Here is a 23,550-nt window from a genome sequence, read left to right as displayed (position 1 = left end):
GTTTAGTTTTATTTTTCCCATTATTATTGCATTATTTATACACTATATAAAATCAACTCCACGCCGACGTGGATAGTGGGGGTATGAAAAGGTCGGAGGACGCGTACCACCGCCCCTCGCGGGCTCACTGCACTTGCCACGCTTCGGGTTGGCGTTGACTATGGGGGGGCATTTAACATTGTAAGAACCCATCAGGGTGCTTGTACAATCAAAAATCATATACGATTGCATCGTATGCCATTGTATGGCATACGATGCGATATTTTATTGTACAATATCGCATCGCATACCATCGTATACCTTATTTAGTATAATGGTATACGATGTGATGGGCGCCGTGCTAGGAAACAAGTACCCTGTTTTCTTTTTGTTAATTTTCTATTGGAAAATAACTAAGTTCTCAATTGAGATTGTTCCTCTTTTGGAAATAATTTTAGGTTTAGAAGGGGTTACGGTCTTGAGTTCCTCGTGCTAATGGACGTGTTGTTATCTAATGTGTTATGGTCGCTGTTCAATTGTATGATAAAGGCCCGTTGGAAGTCTTTCAATTTTTCATATGCATCATAATGCTCGAAGAATATGTCATCTATAGAATGGCACCATCATACTAGGTTTACTATAAAAAGTATTGTTCCATCAACTAGTTTTATCCTCCCCTTTTGCAATGGACAGATCTGTAGACCTTGGTGCGAGGGATGTTCCCATGGCCGTTCCTTTAAACTGTTTGAAGAATAGTCCTTTGTACAGTACAGTTCCTTAAATAGTTAGTACATAATCCATATTGTCCATCATAATCTATGTTCTTCATTTTAAAGTTGATTTTCCATTTTGAATATCTGTCTCGGATGATAAATAGTGTGTTGTATGTTGTCTGTCATGGGTGATAGTGCTACAACAGATGAGAAGAAAGTTGCTGCTTTTCTGTATAAACTATAGTTCTACATAATTGGTGAGACAGAGGAGGCTTCAGTCTCATCTATACAGTCTGTTATACAGAGGCTGAAAAATGATGTTGTAAATGCAAATAAACATTCTGGTTAGAAGGGTTAACGCAGGCGTGTCAGTGCCTGCTTGGGGGCGGGTTGCAAACTTTACATGACGTCAGTGGGCGCCCCCTTTTCGGCGATCTACGGCCATAATAAAAGCAAATCTAGACTGACTTTATAAGGGAATGGCAGAAAAATCATTATTTTTCCACCCTGCGGCCGCATGCAAAGGAGTGTGTTACTGTACACATCCGCTCGAATGCTACCAAGGGGATTGACGAGACAAAGGGGCGGTTCAGCCAGGTGCCGTTTATCTGTTCGCTAGAGCTGAGAACACATTAATGTAGCCTACCTATGATGTGTTCTATTACAGAGGCTGCAAGGTATGCTGGGAATTGTAGTCCTGCTGAAGAAGTACATGCAGCTTGTCTCTGATATAGTCTACAAAGCAGAGGCTGGGAGGGCATGCTGGTGATTGTTGCTGCGCGACAGTTAAGATTAGCATTGTATCCTGTGACTTCTAGTTCTATAAGAATCGGAATGCGATTGCCTACCCTGATCTACAGTATGCAGCCTATAAACCAATAATGCTAACCATGTCTATTTTAACCTGAACAACAACACCTAGAATGACCAGGCATGCTAGACAATGTAGTTCACCTTACTATTTTCTTTGTAGTAAGTGATCATTTCTAATAACGGCAGGATAACGAGCATTAACATTCTGCTGCCCACTGTGCCATGAATGAGATCACCATGTCCAGCCAGGGAACAGACACAGCCATGGCACCTGGAAAGGCACAAAGGTGATTGTTGTTAGTGTTCATTCTAGCTCCATGCATCTTCCAAAACCCATGTAGTACCTCTGCCCTGGCTGGGGTGTCGCTCTCTGCTGTGGTGCTTCAAGCACAGTGTGGTCTGTATTTCAGCACGGATATGCAGACCAGACATGTGCTATAAGCACAGCAGAGAGCCACACCCCAGACAGGGAAGAGGAACTGAATGGGTTTTGGAAGGGTTCTAGAATGAACACAGGGACAGATGTATCAAGCTTCAAAAAGTGGAGAGTGATAAACAGCCAGCCAATCAGCTCCTACCTGTGATTTTTCAAACCTAAACTGTAACATGGTAGTTAGAAACTGATTGTCTGGCTGTTTATCCCTCTCCATTTTATCACTTTTTGAAGCTTGATACATCTGGCCCTAAATAAGTAATCCGCACCTCATCAAAACAACTATTTCTACAATAACCAGGCTGGCTAGACAGTGTGGTTCACATCCAAATTTGCAGTTTATACCAACTTGCTATTAGACACAGTATGCCCTTAACAGAACACAGCAAATGTAATAATAACTATAATGATGTAAAAAAATACATAATCTATTATATTGCTTTTCATAAATATACGTGTGTTGCGTCAATCTCAGTCTGCCTGGCTCCTCAGGGCAAGCTCAGGAATGTGACGGTCCCAATACAGAGCGCTCCTCAGTGGGGTCCCAGGTCAGTGCTGTTGGTCTCTGTGAAAGGGTTCCCGGTGACATTGGTTGGTAGTAAATGAGTCGGATAAATAATTTCTTCCACCGTTACGTATGTCCCCATCACAAACCCCACAAATCCAATCAGCGCGATGGAAAGATCCTTCACAATGGTCAGCGGGCTGATGTTATCTTTGTAGAAAGTGATAATTTCTACTAACGGCGGGATGATTAGGGCTAACGAACTGCTGCACACTGCGCCCACAAATGAGATCACCAGGTCCAGCCGGGGAATGGAGATAGCCAGGGCACCTGGAACGGCACAAAGGGATCAGTGTTAATTACATGGAAACATGATTTGATAACATTACTTCGAGAGCACCCAATGAGAGAGCATTTATCAGGGTAGTGTGGTCATCAACAATATTACTGGCTGCTATAGATCACGGCTACGGTTATGGGCGTAATACTATTTCTGTTAGTGTGCGCCACAGGTGGTAGTTGGCCACAAGTGAGTGTACAGATGCTATGACCCCCCCCAGGAGGACCACCCGAAAAGCAATGTGCCACACCTAGAAAGTCCTACCACTTTATTGCTTGGAGAGCGATATAGTTGATGGACATAAAGTACTAGCCAATCAGGTCCTAACTGTCTTGTTAAAGGTTGTGTTTCAAAAATGTCACTTAGGAGCTGTGTGGCTGGTACTTTATCACCCTCCACTTCATCTTTTTCTGATGCTCAGTACAGAGAACCCTTAACCCCTTGGGTGGTATGGCCGGAAAATTTCAGGGCATACCACTAATATAGAATAGGTGCACGGCCAGTGGTGTCCCCCGTCACACCCTTCCAGTCCCCCCAGTAACTTTGCTCTCCTGACCCGCCCACCAGCCGTCACTCATTTTACAGTGACGTCGGCGGCAGGCTCGGGTATGGTCGGTGCGGCTCGGGGGTACTCGGGAGCACTCAGACACCCGAGTCCTCCCGAGCTGCCGCGAAAATCCCCAAGCCTGCCGCCGACGTCACTGCTGAATGTGACACTGACAGGCGGCTAAGGCAGCGGGGACAGCAGCGGCAGGGAAGCTCCGGCATACTAACGCCGGACCGGAGGTGAGGGGGGGAGGCTTCCAACTTCCTGTGGTGGGTTTTGCTGGGGCAGGACAAACCTGCCCTGGCAGGTTTGTCCTGCTCCAGCAAAACCCACCACTCAAGGGGTTCATAATAATAATACTGTATTGCAAAATGTATTACTGTATTACTTACACCCAAGCACACAAGCGGCCCGGAGAGGATCGGCGATGGGGGAGGGTATAGGCAAAAGCAGGGGAGGTTTCTGGTTGCTTGGAAACCCCTTTTTTATGGCAAGTGTCTTATATTGTGACAATAGCACTGGTATTTAATATGATCAATAGAGCTGCCACCACACCATGCAGTGTAAGGGACAGAGCGGAGCTGCTGCACATGCCCAGTGTACCAGCTTCTTCTACCATATTTACTGTATGTGTGGATCTGAGCCCTCAAACATCGCACTGGACCAGAGAGCAGCTGCCAGGAGGAAGAGACAGGAGCCTTACCGTGAAGTGGGAGATTGTGAGCTTAGAAAGTACAGTATCGGTTCAATTCTGACTGTGTATTTATTCTGGCATGTTTAACCTTTTCCTGACCACTTATCTTATCTAAATGTTTGAAACAGCCTATACTATATCCCATCTGTAATGATCTATCGCTATTTTGGCCCCGGCACATGTGCTACGATTCAATAACCGAATGGATGGCAAATTTGCACATCAGCGATTAACTATGCGATTAACTAGGACTTTTCATTTTGCAAAACCAAGAGTGGTGCCTTCTCTATTGAGCAGACACATACAGCTACAGTAGGTCAAAATTTTGGGGGTCATAAATTCCTCAAGACAAAGAGCCGGCGAAGGAACATCCGCTGTTATTTATATTCCTATAATCACGTCATACAACTAGTGTTTGGCAGATCAAACCTTTAATTATATTATTTATCGAAAGCTTTTAATGTTTGCTTTTTCAGAACGCTTCCCGCTTGGCTTAGAAATCAGATCCATCATTCTGTGCCTCGCTCTTCATAACATAAGTATTCATAACATTATCTCTCTCCGCTAACAGCCGTAGCAGCAGAAATCAGCTGCACGCGATACAGTGTGCGCTAAGCTCAGAGATAACGAGTGCCAGGCTGCGTGCATCTCAGTAGCATGGAGAAACACGTGCGCTGGGTGCTGAGGCTGATAACCATGGAAACATATTACTTATATGGATAACGTACACTGCCGCAGCCACTTGCATCTCTAGCAAAGCGCTTCTTAGATCAGCTTAATTGGGAGAGTTACTTGTGCTGTAACCCTTAAAACGGCAAATCGCACCAGAGTCACATTCTCACCGTGCAGGCCCAGCGCAGCCAACAACGTAACAGTTACCTACTGACCCTGAGGTACTAAGCCTTTAAGTGTTATAAAATGTCAACCAATTAGATTCTAACTGCCATGTTATAGGCTGTACTTGAAAAATGAAAGTTAGGAGCTGGTTATTTGGAACTCTCTCTCTCCCCTTTATCTGCTCCTGACTCTGCTAGATATAGCAGTAGTGCCTGATGTCTTTTTTGCGACTGTACAAAATGCTTCACTACACTGTTTTCCAGGAGAACACTATAAAATTAAATTTCTTATGCAGATACAGCGGCAGCCGCACACTAGACAGACCAAATATCATTTTAATCAGCAGAAGCTGCTTGTGCGTCCTATTCGCTCTGTTTTGCAAATAGGACAACCTGGTGCTAGAAAGTCACCTGGTATGATAGCAGGGGAGCCGGCGGCTGCAAGAGGCAACGCTCAGATCAGAATTCTCTACCCCGGCCGACGGATGGGGTTTGCGCATGTATATGCGCAAATATATGCATGTGGAAACCCCCGAGAACGAACGCCATCGGGTTGCTGGCGTGTCAACCCGGGTTATAAGCGTTAAATCGGGGTCACTGTCTGTATAATAGACAACCTGGGTTTAATGTGAAATCATGATCCCAGGTCCGACCCGGCATTGCGATCTGATAGGGGTATCAGTATACTTATAGGGATAGCCAACATGAAGTTAACATCATTCCTTAGGGTTCATTTATTCATCAGCCCCTAACTGTCATGTCCTATTGATCATATGCAACATGTGATATCATTTACAAGTTTCATAAATGGGCCCCAAAATACCTTGTACCCACCGATAGGGCATGTTTCCCCAGTTAAACTAAAACTAAATGATCAGGAAACCCAACACTGCTGTTACCAGCCTTGCAGAGGTCTGCTGTAGAATGATGGTTTTCAGAACACGTCATGCTTGCCAATGGGTTCTCCGTGGGTAAATGCATTAGGAAAGCATACACAGGTGAACACGATAATAACTATACAGATCAAATACATTTGATATGCGTTTTAACTCCGATGGTGGATAATTACGCTAACAGTAATGGTCACTTGTAGCGTGAGGCTCAGATATACTGTGTATACACGTTCTGAGTTCTGGGCCGTTCTGTGGATAAAACTAGTTCTGATTCTGGGCCGTATTTAATGCGGCCGGCGAGGGGGTTAAATGGCGAGGATCTCTGAAAATAAGCAACCCTCAACGTTTAACCCCTGCGCCAACCACTCACCCTATTCTACATTCCCTTGCTGTGAGATGACGGCGAGGATTCCCCCAAACAGCGAGGCTCACGGCTAGTACAGGGAGCCCGCTGCATTTAGCCGCGAGCCTCACTGTTTTGGCGGCCACACATACAATTTCGACATCGCTGTAAAAACCCAGCAAGGTGGAAACGGAGTGTGCAGGGGGGGCGGTCAGTTGAATACTGACCGTGCGAGCTGTGACGGCCAGCACTGCTTACTGTCACAGCTCGCAAAAAGCATTGAATACTGCCCTCTGATTCCATACTACATGAAAGTGTTGCTTCGTGGTTATTACTATTTTTTAACATAGATAATTGAAACCTAAGGATTAATTATATTAATACTAGTTAAAAGCATGTCAAAATGACACCTTCTGCAATACTTTCCCTTTGAGCTGTGACAGTTTTTACTTTCACTTTCAGCTGTGACCATTTTTAGCCTCCACCCCACCCCCAGTTCCTATCTCCAATCTCTGTCCTCACAGCTCCCTCTCTCTCTTATCCAGCAAGTTTGAAACAGATCAGTGTCCCTGCAAAAACTGCTTTCACTTTCTGTTGACGTCATTTAGCACACAAAGGAGTCATTTGGTCCGTTGTGCGGTCTCTAGTGGTCACTGGCAAAGTCGACACCGGTTTTTCATCTTTTTTTCTGGTGCTGGTCCACGGTTCCTACTCTACTATCCAAGTGGACATAAGGTGAGTACACACGGGTGCAATTTCATGTAAAAATCGCTGGGAATATGGTCGCTGCGTGATAAATCGCCAGCTGCGCGCTCCCGTGTGCACTGCCTAATGGTCGCTGGTCGCAGGAGCATGCTCCTGCGACCAGCGGCTTTCCCCGGCGATCGCTGTGCCGGGAGGTCAGCGCTGGGGAGATCAGCGTTGATCTCCCCAGCCCCGTGCCGCTGCTCCCTCCCTCCTCCCATCAAAGTGACAGCAGCAGCGTCTGCTGCTGCTGCGCTCCCGCTCCGCCCCGTAGCAGTGTCTCCTTTTCATCGCTGATGAAAAGGAGACACTGAGCAATATGATTGCTGGGGAGATATTGCTAGCAATATCTCCCCAGCAATCATATTACCCCGTGTGTACACAGCAATAGAGTAGAAATATAATACTGTAGTTTGCCAATTGTAGCGAGCCATGCGAGGGGACACTGTGCACATACACATTGTCTACGGGCTCCCCACTGACAGTCGGCACCAACAAAATATGAAAAACGCGTATCAACCTTGTTACTGTTGACCAGGTTCTTGTCGATGCTTACCTTCCGTCGATCTCCTGTCACTGTCTATCTAAACTCAGAAAACCAACTATAGACCTTTAACTAGACTCCATCAGTCTCTAGTGGTCAATCATAGTATTGTCAACTCCACCCTCTTGAACCGCCATCCGTATGCCCTGCCCACCAGTTCCTGTGGGACTCTGCTAGCATCAGATGTCTTCGAAGGAAAGCAAATTGATATACAACACTTGTACGACTGAGTCTCTGAATCCAAATGCTACGGTGCAGCGGACATGGCTGTTTCTGTAACAAGTTCTGTTATGGCTTCATGTGCAGACTCAGCTGCACCCAGATTTACAAGGGTTCTATCAAATTGTGTTAAGAAATCATACAAACTTAAAAAAAAAGCAAATAGTGTGAGTCTAGGTACATGTCTAAGGCGGCATTTCTAGTTAGACACCCTGCATTATATCGATAAATGTGAAAGTAGCCTTTTCCTTTTAATCTGTAATGACATGAAATATATAACAAGGCGTAAAATAAAAATATAGTAACATGAAGGTCGATGGCATATGCCATTTAAAACTATAAGCTACAGTATCTCTTTAAGTAGAGACGAAAAATCCAATAATTTTGCACAGTGACGTAGTCTGGGTTTAACTTGAAAAGATTTAAGAAGTCATGGATTGCTAAATGGGTTTACATTAAACTTCACAATGACATTCTCTACACTTGGCTGGGATAATATTACAACAGACTGCAGACATATGGGCTTGACAAGGCTCTTCACGGTGCAGACAGAGTTCTGATGGTGTACAGTCTACTGCCAAGGATTCACACGGAAACAATGTCTGATTTATTACAACTAATCGGGTAGTGATGACACTCAATGCGCTGCTCAACTACATCGCGTCCTCTGTCATGTATTATCTCAGCCAGAACGCTACACCTAAACACCTACTGTACACAGACATTATACCGCAAGCCCTGCCATAGAACCCATTGTACAGTATCATGTTTTATATGTTATCCTTATTTATTGTGTGTGTTTTGTCAAAGTTATAAAAGACATCGTTCTCTTATGTTTTTTACTTTGTAAACTCCACGGGTCTTTTTGTTGTTGTTGTTGTTGTTATTATAAACCCAATTTATAATATGAAGAATTGGTATAAAAAGTACTGCTGCCTCCTAGTGGAAACAACAGCTTATTTTTACATGACTATTCTATCTGGGAACACGATCCTTCGATTACAAAATCTAATTTTGCCGTAATCATCAAACCCAATACCACAGATTTTGGCAGCCAGTTATCGTTTGAGGACATCCAAGAGAATGAATAAAATAGTAACGATAATACACATACACATTATACCTGTATTATATTTCGATCGTCTCTAGTACAATTTTCAATCTAAACCAAGCTTTAACTGCGCCCAAGAATAAACAAAATAAGTATGTGTATTATAAGAGTCTAAGGGGGGTAATTCAATCTGTACCGCTATTTTCACTGGCACTCGCACATTCAATGCAGCTGTTGCCAACAGCACTTTTTTTGTCAGAAATGGCCACAATTGTTGAATTCACGGCCATTTTCGGCAATCCGCAGCTGTTTTCGCTGATCCACAGACTTTCTGACACTCAACAGCCGGAACATTGAATTACAACTGTCGATTTTCTGTTGGAACAGACGAAAACAGCCCAGGATCCTCACTGTCGGGACGTTTCAACAGTCGGAATTCCATACTGTATACCACCCTAAGCCAGCTTGAATACAATCAAGTGCATTTATTCATAAAAGTAGAATTAAAAGTAATAATTGCACATTCATAGACCACAATGAGGGTCCTAAAGTATACAGTATAGACAACTTACATAATATCTAGCTACTAGAGAGAGTGCCTATGTAGGGAACAGAAATGATATGCGGGCAGGATGCTGGTGGTAAAAAGGTTGACCCTGGCATCCCGATACAGAGAATCCCAAAAAAGGGTTTCATAAGGGATCTAACCCTCTCCCCCTACCCACCTAATAATAACCCTCCCTGGAAGCAGCCTAACCCTAAACCCTGCAGCCTGACCCTTACCCAGAGGCAAACGCAGGATTTTTAGAGGGGGGTTTCCAGATGGAATCCAAAGTCTTCCACTGTGCAGCACATAAGTACGAGAGTCTGGGGGAGTAGTAACAGCCCTAAAATGTAGTATTTTTATACACTGGATACAGTATTAATATTTAACATTACAGATGGTCTATAGTATATAGGCTGTTTCAAACATTTAACTAATATAAGTGGCCAGGAAAAGGTTAAACATGCCACTTTCTAAGCTCACATTCTCCCACCTCATGGTAAGGCTCCTGTCTCTTGGCTCCTGGCAGCTACTCTCTGGTCTGTTGCGATGTTTGAGGGCTCAGATCCACACACACACACACGCACACAGAGAACTTGGTAGAATAAGCTACTCCCACAGGGCATATGCAGCAGCTCTGCCCCTTACACCTACCCGGTTTTTCTTACTAATTTCCGCACCCTGCCACTTTGAGAAGTATTACTCTGCGCCCTTGTGCCACCCTCCACCATGCAGATAGGCTGACAGAAACTAGGGACGGGAAGGGTCTGCCAGAGCTGAGCTGACAACTGTTCTCTTCAGAGGAGGTGAGCGGCCTGTCAGTGTCAGTGCAGCGGGGGGGCGGGATGTGGCTGGAAGAGCTGACATGCTGCTAAACTCAGTAGCATGTCAGCTCTTCCAGCCATCTACTTCCGGCACCCCACTGTGCTGATAGGCCGCTCACCTACTCTGATGTGAGCGCTGGCAGCTGTTCCAGCTGCATCCTGCCCTCCGCCCAAACCTTCCTGTCGCAGACCCCTGGCCCAAACCCTCCTGCTACAGGTACATTGCTCTGTTGCGATATGCACATACAGCCAATCAACTCCTGTCATTTTTTTTTAAACACAGCTGATTGGCTGTTGCGTTATCACCTCCTACTTTATCAGGCTTAATACATCTGCCCCATTTGTAGTGTATGGTAATCAATAAAGGATTACATCATTCACACAACTCATAGAAAACAAGGCAGAATGGTTTACAGTTGTACCAAAGTTGTATGTTGTTGGGTCCAAGTGTGTTACGCACGGCGCCTGCTTGTTTCTAGAATTAGGTTCTGCTTTTTTTGTTTTTACACAAAAACTGTAATCAATCGTCTCTTATAATAGTAATTAGGATATTTCCCAAGAGGAACAGACATTGGATGTTGTCATTACAGCTCGTAGGCCATTTCACGGTCCCGGTCCCCGGTGGAATAGTCACAGCCGTTACTAGCAGGCATTAATAATAACATACTCTACAAGTCGATATTTCCGAACATCATATTATGATAATTACGCGCTGTGTTCATGTCCACACATAAACATTAGCAATATTCAGTGAAAGCCACAAGTGCTAATAGCAAAATGCAAATACCAAAGCTATTGGCATTTTTTTACATTTACAACTAAGCGACGTCGGTAATTACTAAAAAAAAAATATTCATTATGCATTTTCTTATTTGTCCAAATAATATCACATCAGCATGTACATTACGCTGCAACCCAGACAGACAATAAAAGGCGATTTCAGGACACAAATCGGAAACAATTTTTATTATTATTATTTAAGAGGCGCCACAAAGTGTATGAAGCCTTTACAAGGCAAACAAATACATTTCACAGTATCGAGCACAAAAATAACACAGGGGCGGGGCATCACAGGTGGGACTCCATTCAGGGCTCAGTGATCCGGTAATGCTTGTACACGCGGTTCGATTCAGTGTCATTTTCGATTCGATTTGGACTACATAGTCTAAATCTAAATGAAAATGACACTGAATCGAACAGTGTTAGCTTCATTCAATGAAGATTCGATCCCTTGGCATCAGGATCGAAAGTGGTGTCATGCTGTTCCATGCAGCATCCCCCCTCCCTCCTCCCGCGCTCCCATACTAAATTCTTCAGCACAAATGTTTTGTACAAATCAGTCAGTATGTAATGGGGCCTATGGGCCCTACACATGGGTCAACATTCATGTATTTTCTGAGCGATTTTACTAAATTGCTGAAAACACATGTAAATCGCTGTGTGTGTGTGTGTGTGTGTGTGTGTGTGTGTGTGTGTGTGTAGACCACACAGCGATTTAAGGGGTTATTCAGATTAATCGGATTGTTAGCGACTGTGCATGAGCATAGCACTCGCGCACACAGAAGTCCGGGCGGGGGGCATGGGGCGGCTGACCAGGCAATTTGCATATGGGAACACCCAGCGTTTCATGTCCTTGCACAGGATGCCGTAGAAGTGTCTCAGATCTACGAGCGCTGAAGAAATCTTTCGATGGTCGCGGACCATCGATTAATTTCTCCGCCACACCCAAGGCTGCGAATGGATGATTATGCAAATCATCCATTCGCATGCCTGCGGGGAGGGGGGGGGGGCCTTGGTGGACTCAGAAGCACACAGATATACAGGTGTCACATTATTCAGTCTCCTTGTACATCTTAGTCACATGGCGTTATCAAAAAAGGTGCCTGACACAATCACATTCAATGATGTAACATTGATCTCCTGCAATACTGCCGAAGGAAGGGGCTTCAGAGCCTCTGCTGTGCCCCGGATACTGTGCACCCCTCTCTCTCCTCTAACCACATTGCCTGCCTGACTTTCACTATCAGCAACAACATCACCGCCACATTCATCTTCAGCCTGACATGGCGGCTCTATCTGCTCTAGGTAAAACTATAAATCTACGGAACCACTGAATCAATTTCATCGACACCGTCTCTCCTGAACCAAACCTAAACCATGGCGCACAGAACCCAGACCAAGTGCTCCTGCAGAGCTCCGCACCACTGGAGGAACCCGGCCCGCATTCCGATGCTGACTCAAATTATAAATGAATTCCATCTTACAACGGCACCAATTAATTTTCAAAGTACCTCAATTTCACTTCTCTAATATCGGCCACTTTCAACAAACTTCTTTCCAACCCTGCACCTCCTTCCCCTCTCTCACTAATGCTCTACGGATTTAACGCCAATTTCAAAGGCACAACATTTAATCATCCCAAAGCCTCAAGACTCCATCAACAATGTCCATAGACCCCAACTCACCATCATTTCATTCTACTGCGCACAACCAAAGCTCATCCATCTTCATTCTCAACTACTGAGACTTTCTACTATCTGGAATTACTCTCATGTGTTGTATTAATCCATCAAAAAAATTGTACCAAGATCTTTAACCAAGCGCAAAAAAAAAAAAAAAAATCAGTGCTGTACTAGAGCCTTCCATATGCCACCTACGCTACTCGCACTGCGGTCAGACCATCACGCTGAACGGCGATCACGTGTCTGGTCTCAGCTCTACCATGTTATCATGAGTAAGGCTACGATTAATCAATGGTTTAATTTAACATTGATCGGAAGGGTCCGAACTCAGCCAGAGACATCTGACCGGAAATGACTGCTGCTGAGCGGGACGACCTGAATTAAGCCTAATCTTGTAACCTCATATTTGTCTATGTTGTATGTCCATGTTGTTCAGTTTTCCCCACTGTCATATCTGAGTACTGAGGCACCTTATAACTCACCAGCAAATTATATTAAAATAGTCCCATACTGTATATTACTTTTTTGTATAATAACAAAGTTGTACAATAATTACAAGTTACATTAGATCATCCTAATAAAAATTGAAAGATAGCACTGACCTGTGTCATTTAATACCCCGATTCACACCACCTGCAAATTACCAGGTTAAAGCTTTCAACCAAGGACTTGGGTTTTTCTGTGGTGTGAAAGGGTCAACACGGGTCTAATCCCGCCACTCTGACCCTGCTCTTGACCAGGGATGGTTAACCGGGATTTAAGACCTGCGTTGACCCTTTCACACCACAGAAAAACCCGTTTTTTTTCATCAAATTTCCAGGTTGAAAAGCTTTACCGGGTTACGGTAATTTGCGGGTTAATTGCCGGGTGGCCGATGTGAAAGGGGTATAATTTTCATTTTATCTTTAAGTGGCTGAAACACTGAATCTTCTACAACTAAACATCAATCATCTCTAGGCAGATTAATAGGAGACTGTCGTGATAAGTGCTTGGACTCCTTTCCCAGACTCGTTGCTTTATATGATCCTTCCATAATAACGAAGTACAAGTTGATAATAGCCATAACAGTCACAACCAGGCACTGCATTAAGAAGACAGGCTAATCTAAAAACTCTACATTATGTGAAATGTGAGGTTTATCTTCATATGTGAAAATGGGCTTTGTGTTACGGAATTATTTGAGTTTCCGCAATTGTCGCAACCTAGTAAAAACACCTGTCGTTTCTTCTGTACATTGTATAGCGCAATTATTTCTGTCCTAGTTTTCTTAACGCAACTACTGGAAGCTTTTGTGTGAGATTCTTAGAACGGTGTTAAACTAGGCAGAACATTCTATGCCTTTCACAAGACATTTTTGTAGCTTTTAGGTTATTGTATTCTGACTTACTGAGAGTACCGCGCTTCATACATCTCCAATGAATAAGCATCAAGGCAGAACACAAGATCTAAGGACAATTCTTTTCCCTGGTGGCATTGCAGTGGAATTGAATGTGGAAGATTTGCAATGGGGTCCTTCCAAGTAGACGCATTACGAGCAAAGTGCACACAACGGGGCAACGCCATATTAATATCGGCATTGCCAGGGCAAGGTTTTTCGGCACCATAGACTTAAACTTTAGCTTTCTGCTCCCACCACCGTCCATACACCAATACCAATGGAATAATTTTTCCATTGTACGGTCGCATGCTAGTGGACGAGGAGGGGTACGCATCCACTCGCACTGTGCGGTGGGGATTTGGGTGGCCGTCGGGGGGGGGGTGGAGGAGGAGCCTGGATTGGCATAAAACCTGGACTGCTGCTGTGCCTTGAGGACTGCGGTTGAGGACCACGGCTTTAGGGCACACTGGAGTTTTTTTTTTTTTATTGCGATCTCTTATTTACCATCAGTTGCACATGGGGATCGTTGAGTCCTTTCAATCCCAAGGAGAGATGCGAATGAATTATGCACATCTCCGTGAGTCGGGACTACACTCATAGCGTCATCAGGCAAGATACGCTCATCAAACCAACTTGCATGACCCCTCTAGATTCTCCGTCTTTCACACATCTGTTGAGATAAGAGGCATCTTCTAGATGAGTACAGAATACTCCTGCACACTTATGAGGTGGCGGGACCACGTTCTCGGCACTTGTGAGAAGCGGTGGACTCATCTAGTGTACAGCAAAGGCTCCTGATTTTTCACAACTGTTTCACAGGTCCACGTTAACACTTGATTCATTATTTTCTGTATTAGGATTATAGCAGCAGGATACCGTGAGGTTCATACCATTTACATTGCCATACACCGAGTACCTCATGCTTTTTCCTTTGGCAAGAACAGATTAATTGCAACCTAGGGGTAAATGTAATAAGGTGAGGGATTTAATCCGCGAATGAACCACATTTATAACCAATCTGGTTTGGCCTCGTAAATAATTGTCGTTTTAAAAATACAGCCATTCTCCGACAAACTCCTGCACCTCTGGCTTCTCGCACCCGACTACATTTACATCATAGAATCCGACAGCAGATAAGAACCTCTTGGCCCACCTGCCCATGCACACTCTAGTGATCATACTTGCCAGAAGCCAATGAACCTCACAGTATATGTTTGGATTGTGGGAGGAAACCAGAGTAATCAGAGGAAATCCACACAAGCACTGGGAGAATATACAAACTCCACACAGTTAGCACCATGTTGGGAATATAATCCCTGACCTTCTTTCCCCTACAGTATAACTTCTTGCAGTATGCTTTAAATACTACAGTATGTTATTTCTGTCCTGCCTTGATCCTCAAACAGTGCAGGGTTTCAACCATTCATAATTCTAATAATACTCATGATGTAGTTAATTGCCCTGGGTTCCAATATATTTACCACACGGGGCCCATTGGTTTGTACTGAATTAATCTTCTCTTAAATATAGTAAAGAGAATATTCCTATAATGAAATATTCCTTAACCCTTTGAGTGCTGTGAGAGATCCTCATAATATCGGCTAAAAATGCCAGCGCCGCTCACAGCGACTGTTCTTCTAGTATAAATACAAATACCGCCGAGTCAATGCATTGAACTTTAGTTAAATATAGCGGTACTTGTGTAGTTTCACGCCGCCACTTACGTAGTCAGCGTAGTGTCCCTGTCAACATCAGCGTCATGTTCCCGCAGCCAGCATAGTCAGCGTCCCTGTCAGCATCAGCGTTGTGTTCCGGTAGTCAGCTTGTGTGTGCGACTGAGTATGTTCGCGGCTAACCGGAGCGTATGCAGCATAGTCAGTCAGCGTACGCGTCCTCCCGACCTGTTCATACCCCCACTGTCCAAGTCGGCGTTGATGTTATAAAGTGTGGTGAACACAGCGAGCCACCGAGCCCGAAGTTTGGCGAGCGCAACCGTGGCGAGCGCAATTACTTGACGTGTATTCCGCGTGTGCTCTCCACGCTTCGGGCTTGCTTTCCATGTCCGCACGCCACACTTCAGGCTTGGTGGCTCGCTGCGCTCGCCACACTTTATAAAAACAACGTGGATAGTGGGGGTATGAACAGGTCGGGAGGACGCGTACCGCGTCCCCTTGTCACGCTTCGGGCTGACGTGGATAGTGGGGGTTTCAAATGGAGGCATTTGCCAGTAACATGGAGCACTGACAAATGCGTCCTTTATTGTGCATGAGATGCACTTGTGCCCGCACCCTACCTTTGTGCACAAGACGCACGTGCGACCGAACCCCTAACCATGACCGTCTCCATGAAGCGGACACGGGCAGGGTTGCTGTACTCTGCCGCGCGAATTACTGAGACGCACATGCATATAAAAAGGTTGCATCCCAAGAAGATGGAGCATCTCTCCGCCGGCGCCCGCATGATTGCCTCTCCGCTGGTGTCTGCCAGCGCAAGGGATCTGGCGGTTACTGGCGCTGTGTGAGTGGCGCTCACTAGGCTTGCCAGGGACGCCGGGGACAGAGCTGCAGCTCACGGGGACACTACGCTGACTACGCTGGGCTGTCGTTGGCCTACGCTGACAGCGTAGCGTGGCGCAATGAAACCAATATAGCACCCAAAAAAAGAACAGTCACAGTGAGCGGAGCTGGCATTTTTGGCGGATATTTAGAGGTTCTCCTACAGCAATGTGGGCACACAACTCATTTAATAAAAAATTTTGGTTGTCAATTTTCACACCTACAGATGGAGCAGCTCTCATTCGAGCTTCTCCTGGCGATTCTATCGCCATCCGCCGCCGCTCGCCACCCACCAGTAGGGGCATGCACGAGTCGCTCGCGTGTCCCATTCTGACGGAGCCCGTCACCGCTCTCCGGTGCTCCCACGCAGCTCCCCGCACCCCCCTAACCCTGCCCATCTCCATGAAGCGGAGACGGTCAAGGATTCCGCCACCCGCCGCAATTCCCTGGGCTGGCTGAGAGGCGCTACATCAGTAGTTTGACAAATTCCCTTGGCACTCAAAGGGTTAAGCACAACTTGTAGGCCATTTCAGACCACTGGTCCCTGGCGGAACAGGCCACAATGTAATAATAGTACAACAGGCACAATAACAACATACTCTGCAAATGAAAGAAAGAGAAAAAAAGAACAGTATTTTGAAATGTATTATATTATGATAATTAGAACCTTGATTCATGTCTGTGCATAGACATGAGCAATCTTCAGTACCAGACACAAGTGTTTATAGCAAATTGCTGATGGGATTTTTATTTTTTGTTACATTTACTTGTGGAAAAGGAGATGGTGGCAATTTAGAAAAATAACCTATTATTTTTCTGATTTGTCAATATACTATGCCATTACTACAAGCACTAAACTGTAATCCAGACAGAAGAATAAGGTAATTTAAGGACACACAGAGTCCAGCGGAGAATGTTTGAAAGCGTTGGAGATTGCTGTGGAGTAAAATCCTAATAAAGACTTTAAACTAAACGCGTTATTTGCCTATTTTAGAATATAAACTGGATAACACTTGAAAGTGTATTTACATAGCATACAAGTCAAGTGCTTTCCACGAGATACTTCTCGTTCCTGTATATTGTATAGTCCGCTGTTCCAATATTCAACACTTTAGAACATCGGCTCCCAACCTTTTTTCTCTCCCATACCCCTTCATTAGACTATTCATTTCTGAGTACCTCCTCCTCTCAATTTGAATGATCCACAGTACTTACGAGTGGAGTGGAAGCGAGCGGTATGCGTGTCCTTAAGGAGTAGCGGAGGAGTAGTGTGCGGTCAGAAACTAGGTCCCACTGTCCGGCCACTGGCTGTGTGCTGTATTTGAGGTTCCCGCTAACGCCTGTAGGATTAATGCCGCTGCTTCCTCCACCCGTGGCAGCACGGGGCAGATGAACAATGATGTCTGAGAGCAGCGTGGGAAGCGCTGAGTGGATTGCTGGTCAGGTAAAAGCATGAGGAGACGCTGATGACGCTGCAGACGGAACCAGTAGTGACGCAATGTGGTTTATCTCCACGCCATCGGGAGACTTCTTAATCTTCTTCTGCCATTACCAATATAATTTTCAAGTACTCCTAAACGGTCTGCAGTGTACCCCAGGTGGGGAACCACTGTTTTAGACTATAGTGAACCAGTCTCTAGGGAAGTTTTTAGAGAGATGTGCTCGATAAATGATCAGTAGAATTTGATTGGTTAATATGGGCAACATCTCACACTTCTAAAAACTCACAGTTTAGACAGTTTACCCCTAGGTTCTACAAAGACGTGCAGATTAGGGGCCAGATTCTCTAAGCTTCAAAAGTGATAAAATGGAGAGTGATAAACAGCCAGCCAATCAGCTCCTGGCTGACATTTTTCAAACACAGCCTGTGACATGGCAGACAGGAGCTGATTGGCTGGCTGTTTATCACTCTCCATTTTATCACTTTTGAAGCTTAGAGAATCTGGCCCTAGGTGTAAGAGTGAACCAAGGCTTGTGCTAAATGAGTGTAAGTAGGTGGCAACTGGGCAATGAACATAGGATGAGTGCTCATCGGGGGTATGGTATAGGGTTCCGACAGTCGGGATCCCAATAGTCATTAGCCCGACTGGCCGGACTCAGACAGCATGGCGAGCGCAACAAAGCCCCTTGCGGGCATGGTGGCTCGCTGCGCTCGCCACCTATTCTATTCTCCCTCTATGGGGGTCGTGGAACCCCACGAGAGAGAATAGTCGGTGGCCGTCGGGAACCCGTCTGTCTGTGTTTTAACAGTCAGGATCCTGACGTCGGGTAAATAACTGTCGGGACCTCGTCTGGCACCCCTTATCGGCAGGGCCGGGTTAAGGCTTGAGGGGGCCTTGGGCATTTAAGAGGAGGGGGCTCAGGTAAAGGGGAGGTATATATTGGATTATGCATACATAAATGTAAAATGACCCAATCCAGGAGGGACAATATGGGTACTTCTTTACTTTCACGGCGCCAGCATGGCGCCGCGCTACTTCCGGGTTACGCTCGCCACAAACTAAGTAAAATAAACGAAGTTAACGCCATGCCAACATGGATAGTTCATACCTCCACTATCCATGTTGGCATGGAGTTGATTTTAATTAGCGTGGCGAGCGTAGCGAGCCACCGAGCCCGCAGCGTGGGCGAGCGAAGCGAGCCCCGCAAGGGGACTCTGACGCGCGGCGCCATGCTGGCGCCGTGAAAGTAAAGAAGTACCACAATATGTTCTTTATCTGGACTTTCCCTCTTAATATATGAATTTCTTGTAGTGGAACAAAGTCAACGTTCATCTACTATATGATCGATCTTGTCATATGCAAGAATAGCAGCAGCCTTGCTACTAATTACACACTGGGACAGGAATCAGGAGAGCTAGTGATGTCACTGTGCTCCCTGACAGAGGGAGGCCTTTCTTAATCTGGCTATGGACTGAGGGAATGTTGTGGACGTGCAGGTGGAACTGCAAGTGATGCAGTGTTCCATCTGAAATTGCCGGCTGATCTGCATCAGTTATTAACACTGCGCTGTTGTTCAATAATCAAACAGACTGCAAATTCTCTAATTAGCAATCCACGCTGAATAGGACACAATAGGAAAGGAGGCTAGAAGTGTACATTCAGTTTGCTAACTGTAACAAGAAAAAAAAATCTTTAGTTCTTGTGTTGTTCCGAGACATTTACCCACGGAAGACGAGTGATGTTCTCTCACTACAGCAAATACCTGAATAGCCACAGAAATCTATGTGCTGCCCGGTTCAGCCTCATTCCGAACACCTCACACAAAAGCCAACAGTAGTCATAATGGGAAAACTAGGGCAGATGTAATTGCGGTACACAGTAGATCTTATTCAGGTCCGTCCGCAGCAGCGCTACTTTCGCATGAGGAACGATGATGTCTTTCTGTGCGTATGCATACGCAGGGTGCATGTATCTACGACAGCGGGCGGGGGGGGGGCGGAGAGGGGCGGGGGTCGGCTCCATTAGCACACAGGAACGCCCAGCGTCTCATGGGCGTTCCCATGAGAACGCCGGGCATTCTCATGCTAATGAGGCTGTGATGCGGGTGCGGGCGGCTGACATCACTGGATGTCAGCTGCCCGCCCATTTCCTTCCCAGCGTGCACGCATATGTAAGGTTGCTCAGAGCAACCTTACATATGCGTGCACCTTCCACATCTTCGACGACCATCAAAAAATGTGGGTGGTTCCCCCTGGCCTGCAACACCCATTTGCATGCGAGTCGGCACATGCGAATGGGTGGCGGCAGCCAACCATTCACAAGGCGGGGTTTGGTTGATGCGCAAGGGTGCAAATTCGCAAAACCAGAATAACCCCCAATGTACAGAGGCCTTTATTCAGAGATATGTTTATGCAGCGAATGCCTGAGGCTTTTGGGGTCATTTTCAACCCCCCAGAGGCAAGGGGATGTTGTCGATAGTAATTAGGTTGACAGTCCATAGGTCGATCCCTATTGGTTGAACAGTCAAAAGGTTGACACAAGAAAACATGTCGACACGCATTAGGTCAACATGGTCAAAAGGTTGGCACAAGCAATGGATCCGATACGTAATCCCGGCGGTCGGAATCCCGACACTGGAATCCCGACCGCCGAAATCCCGACATGGGGGGGGGGGGCGTGGATCGCCCCCCCTTGCGGGCTCGCTACGCTCGCCACGCGAGGGAGAAAGTTTCGGGATTTCCGCGGTCGGGATTCCAGTGTCGGGATTCTGAACGCCGGGATCCCGACCGCCGGCAAATTGACCGCATCCCCAAGCAATATGTCATGAAATAGGGCGATAACAAAAAAGTGTTACTGTACGATATGAAAAAGGTCGCTTTTCATATTTTACTATCCAAGTTGGCATAGAGTGAGATTATAAGCATGTGTGGGGACGAGGTACTCCTATACAGTCTCCATGTTGACGGACACAAAAAAAAAAAAATACATAAAAAACTTTTTCATGAAAAACTCATGTTGACCTTTTTTCTATGTCGACCTACTGCTTGTGTCGATCCTTTGCCCATGCCTAACTGTGACCGTGACAGTCGAATTCGTTTTTTTCTCCGAGTCAATGTGGACACCTCAGCAGGTGGACCCCCTATTTTAAGGACATCCTTGGCTGAGCAAGAGATGAATTAATTAGTACTGTCGTTTTAATTTAAGCATCTGCTTTCAGCAATGGATATCCTTGAGACTTGGATTGCTGGGGTGCCTTGAGGACCGCGTTTGGGAACGGGAACCACCACAAATTATCAACCATTTCAGTACCAACACCTCTGTGAGAGATGCGCTAAAAATGCCAATGTCGCTCACATTTGTTATATCAATTCAAATGTTGTGTAATAAAGAATATATTTCCTATACATGGTAAACATTACGCTCATTATGATTAATAAAAATGTTTTCACACCTATTTTGACAAATTCACTTGGCACTCAAAGGGTGAAGCGCACATTATGTTATCACTGTGCAATGTTTAGAAATGTCCCCGGGTTAAGCAAATGTTCCAAAATTTGATCTGTCTTCGGGGGAACATCGCAACGATGGTTATGATGCTGGATGCGATGTTGGCCGCAGTTACTTGCAGGAGGTGTCTCTTCTACTGATATGCACAAATCCGGAAGGCTGGCCTATTCTCCTAGGAGCCTGGGGGGAAATAGATCAAGCCTCGGAGAGCGCTAAAATATAAGTTGCCCAATCCAACCCGATTATTTATCCATCTCAGTCTTTGGATAGAGAGTTAGAAGCCGGTTGGTTTTTCATTTTCTCTCTTTCAAACGTTTGACCTACAGTATCTCCCCATTGGAGAGATCAGTGAAAATACAAGTACAAAACTCTGTCAATTCAGACCGGTTTGGTACACTGCGTATACTTGTGGCCTAGCGAACGGGTAAGTGCCGCCCACCAGCCTGCCCAGTACCCCCCCCCCCCCCCCGCTCACTAGCATGCGAGGGCATGTGTACGCGAACACATCTCCTTGCATGCGACCACCAGGCCAACCATCAAATTATTTTTCTGCCATTTGCTAAAAAGGGGGCAAGCGCTGACTAGGGTAGCCAATCCCGGGATCGACAGGATCCCGGGATTTGGCCCCAACATAGCAAGGATTTCAATCCCGGGATTGGAATCTCCAATCCCGTGATTAGACAGCGTATGCGCAGTCTAATAGCAGGCGATGTCTGAGCACTCACTCAAACGCTGCCCGGCTGTCCCGACTTGGCGCACGGCTCTGCACAACGTGACGTGATGCTAAAGATCGCGCTGCGCAGGGCAGCGTACTCACCGCCTGCCCCACACGCTACGCTGCCGCTGTCCAGACTGCTCAGTGCGGCACCCCCGCACTCCCTAACCGCTCACTGGCTGCAGCGCCTGTCCAGCTCCTCAGCCGCACCCGCTATGTAAGTAAATGTGTGCGGTGGTCGAATGCCAAACGGGAATTGAGCATTTTTCAATCCCGAGATTGGCATCCCTAGCGCTGACATTATGTGACGTCCGCAGCCCGCCCGCGCCGAGCAGGCGCCCAGCGTTTTTATGGGGATGCCCACAAAACGCTGGGTGTTCCCCTGCTGCCACCCCCTCCTTGGACATACGGGCTCCCGGGGTTTGCCAATGCACAGACGTCGAGCAACAAAGTCTGGCGGTTAATGGCGCTCCAATCTAAATGTAACATATCTCACCCAGACTACTTCCCCCTGTCCTGACAAACATACAGTAATAGTCTATGGATATGATAGTTAAACTCTTCTACAATGGTGTATTAGTAACAGGAGAATAGCAATTAGGAGCAAATGATCAGGCATCGCACAGTGTATGAAACGGCTTCATTAGAAGGAATCTCTCAGCTGTATGGACACAAAGCCTCATTAACCACAAGAACACGGTGCAGGACAGATATGAATATGCTGAAGGTGAGTCCACAGTGAATTGTACAAAGCGGCTTCTGAGCAATTTATTATAGATACAGTGATTTAGTTAATAACAATATTTGGAATAACTATATAGTACCATCTACTTTTAACTTAATTCTACGTAGAACAGGAAGGCTTTACTAATTCCAGTAGTGGTGCTCAGCAACTGTGATAATCAGATGTGCACCAACGTGCGCCCCCTGCTGTTGGAGGGTAATTACTGCCACCACCTGGCTCCGGCACTGCTACTTGCAACTGCTAGCGCTTATAAGCTAGTGGTTTCCATTCAGGAGTCAGAGGTCCAGAGAGGAGCTATTATTTGCCGATACCAATTCAAGAAGTGTTTTCCAATATTCATCTTAGAAATCGGTCCAGCCGGATATGCAGGATAACCACTAGAAATATTTTGTCTTTACCTATTCGGGTTTTTTGCAGTTTTTACTAATTTTAATGCAGAAGAAGTATCTGTAAAATAATCTTCCGAGAGCACAGATCCACATCCACCCCCGTTTCCAGATTGGAACCTAGGGATGATAAAGATTTGCTACACAAATTGAATATATCTATTTCTTGGGAAACATCGGAAATAAACACACAACTATTGTGAATTCTCATAAAGATTGTGAATTGTTCCCCTGATGAAGTCTTTGTAAAACGAAACGCGTCGGGTCGTTCTTTTACTGCTGTTTGAAGAAAGAAATAAAAGTTAATCTTGGGAAGCTATCTTCAATTATTAGATAAA

The 23,550-nt window shown here is 45.7% G+C and overlaps 1 protein-coding gene across 1 annotated transcript in view; it reads right to left on the bottom strand.

Moving 5' to 3' along the window:
• Positions 1 to 2,257: 2,257 nt before the first annotated feature.
• Positions 2,258 to 23,550, bottom strand: part of SLC36A4 (solute carrier family 36 member 4) — a 174,735-nt gene continuing 153,442 nt past the window's right edge. Inside the window, exon 11 of the mRNA XM_083170134.1 lies at positions 2,258 to 2,773. Within this exon, the coding sequence (XP_083026260.1) occupies positions 2,472 to 2,773 (302 nt within the window). The 3' untranslated portion in view covers positions 2,258 to 2,471. The remainder of the gene's footprint in view (positions 2,774 to 23,550) is intronic.

This window comes from Crinia signifera, chromosome 2 (genome assembly GCF_055691185.1).
Source record: "Crinia signifera chromosome 2, ASM5569118v1, whole genome shotgun sequence".
In the NCBI taxonomy this organism is placed as follows: Eukaryota; Metazoa; Chordata; class Amphibia; order Anura; family Myobatrachidae; genus Crinia; species Crinia signifera.
Note: the sequence above shows the minus strand (reverse complement) of the source record. Positions and strands in the feature narration are given on the sequence as shown.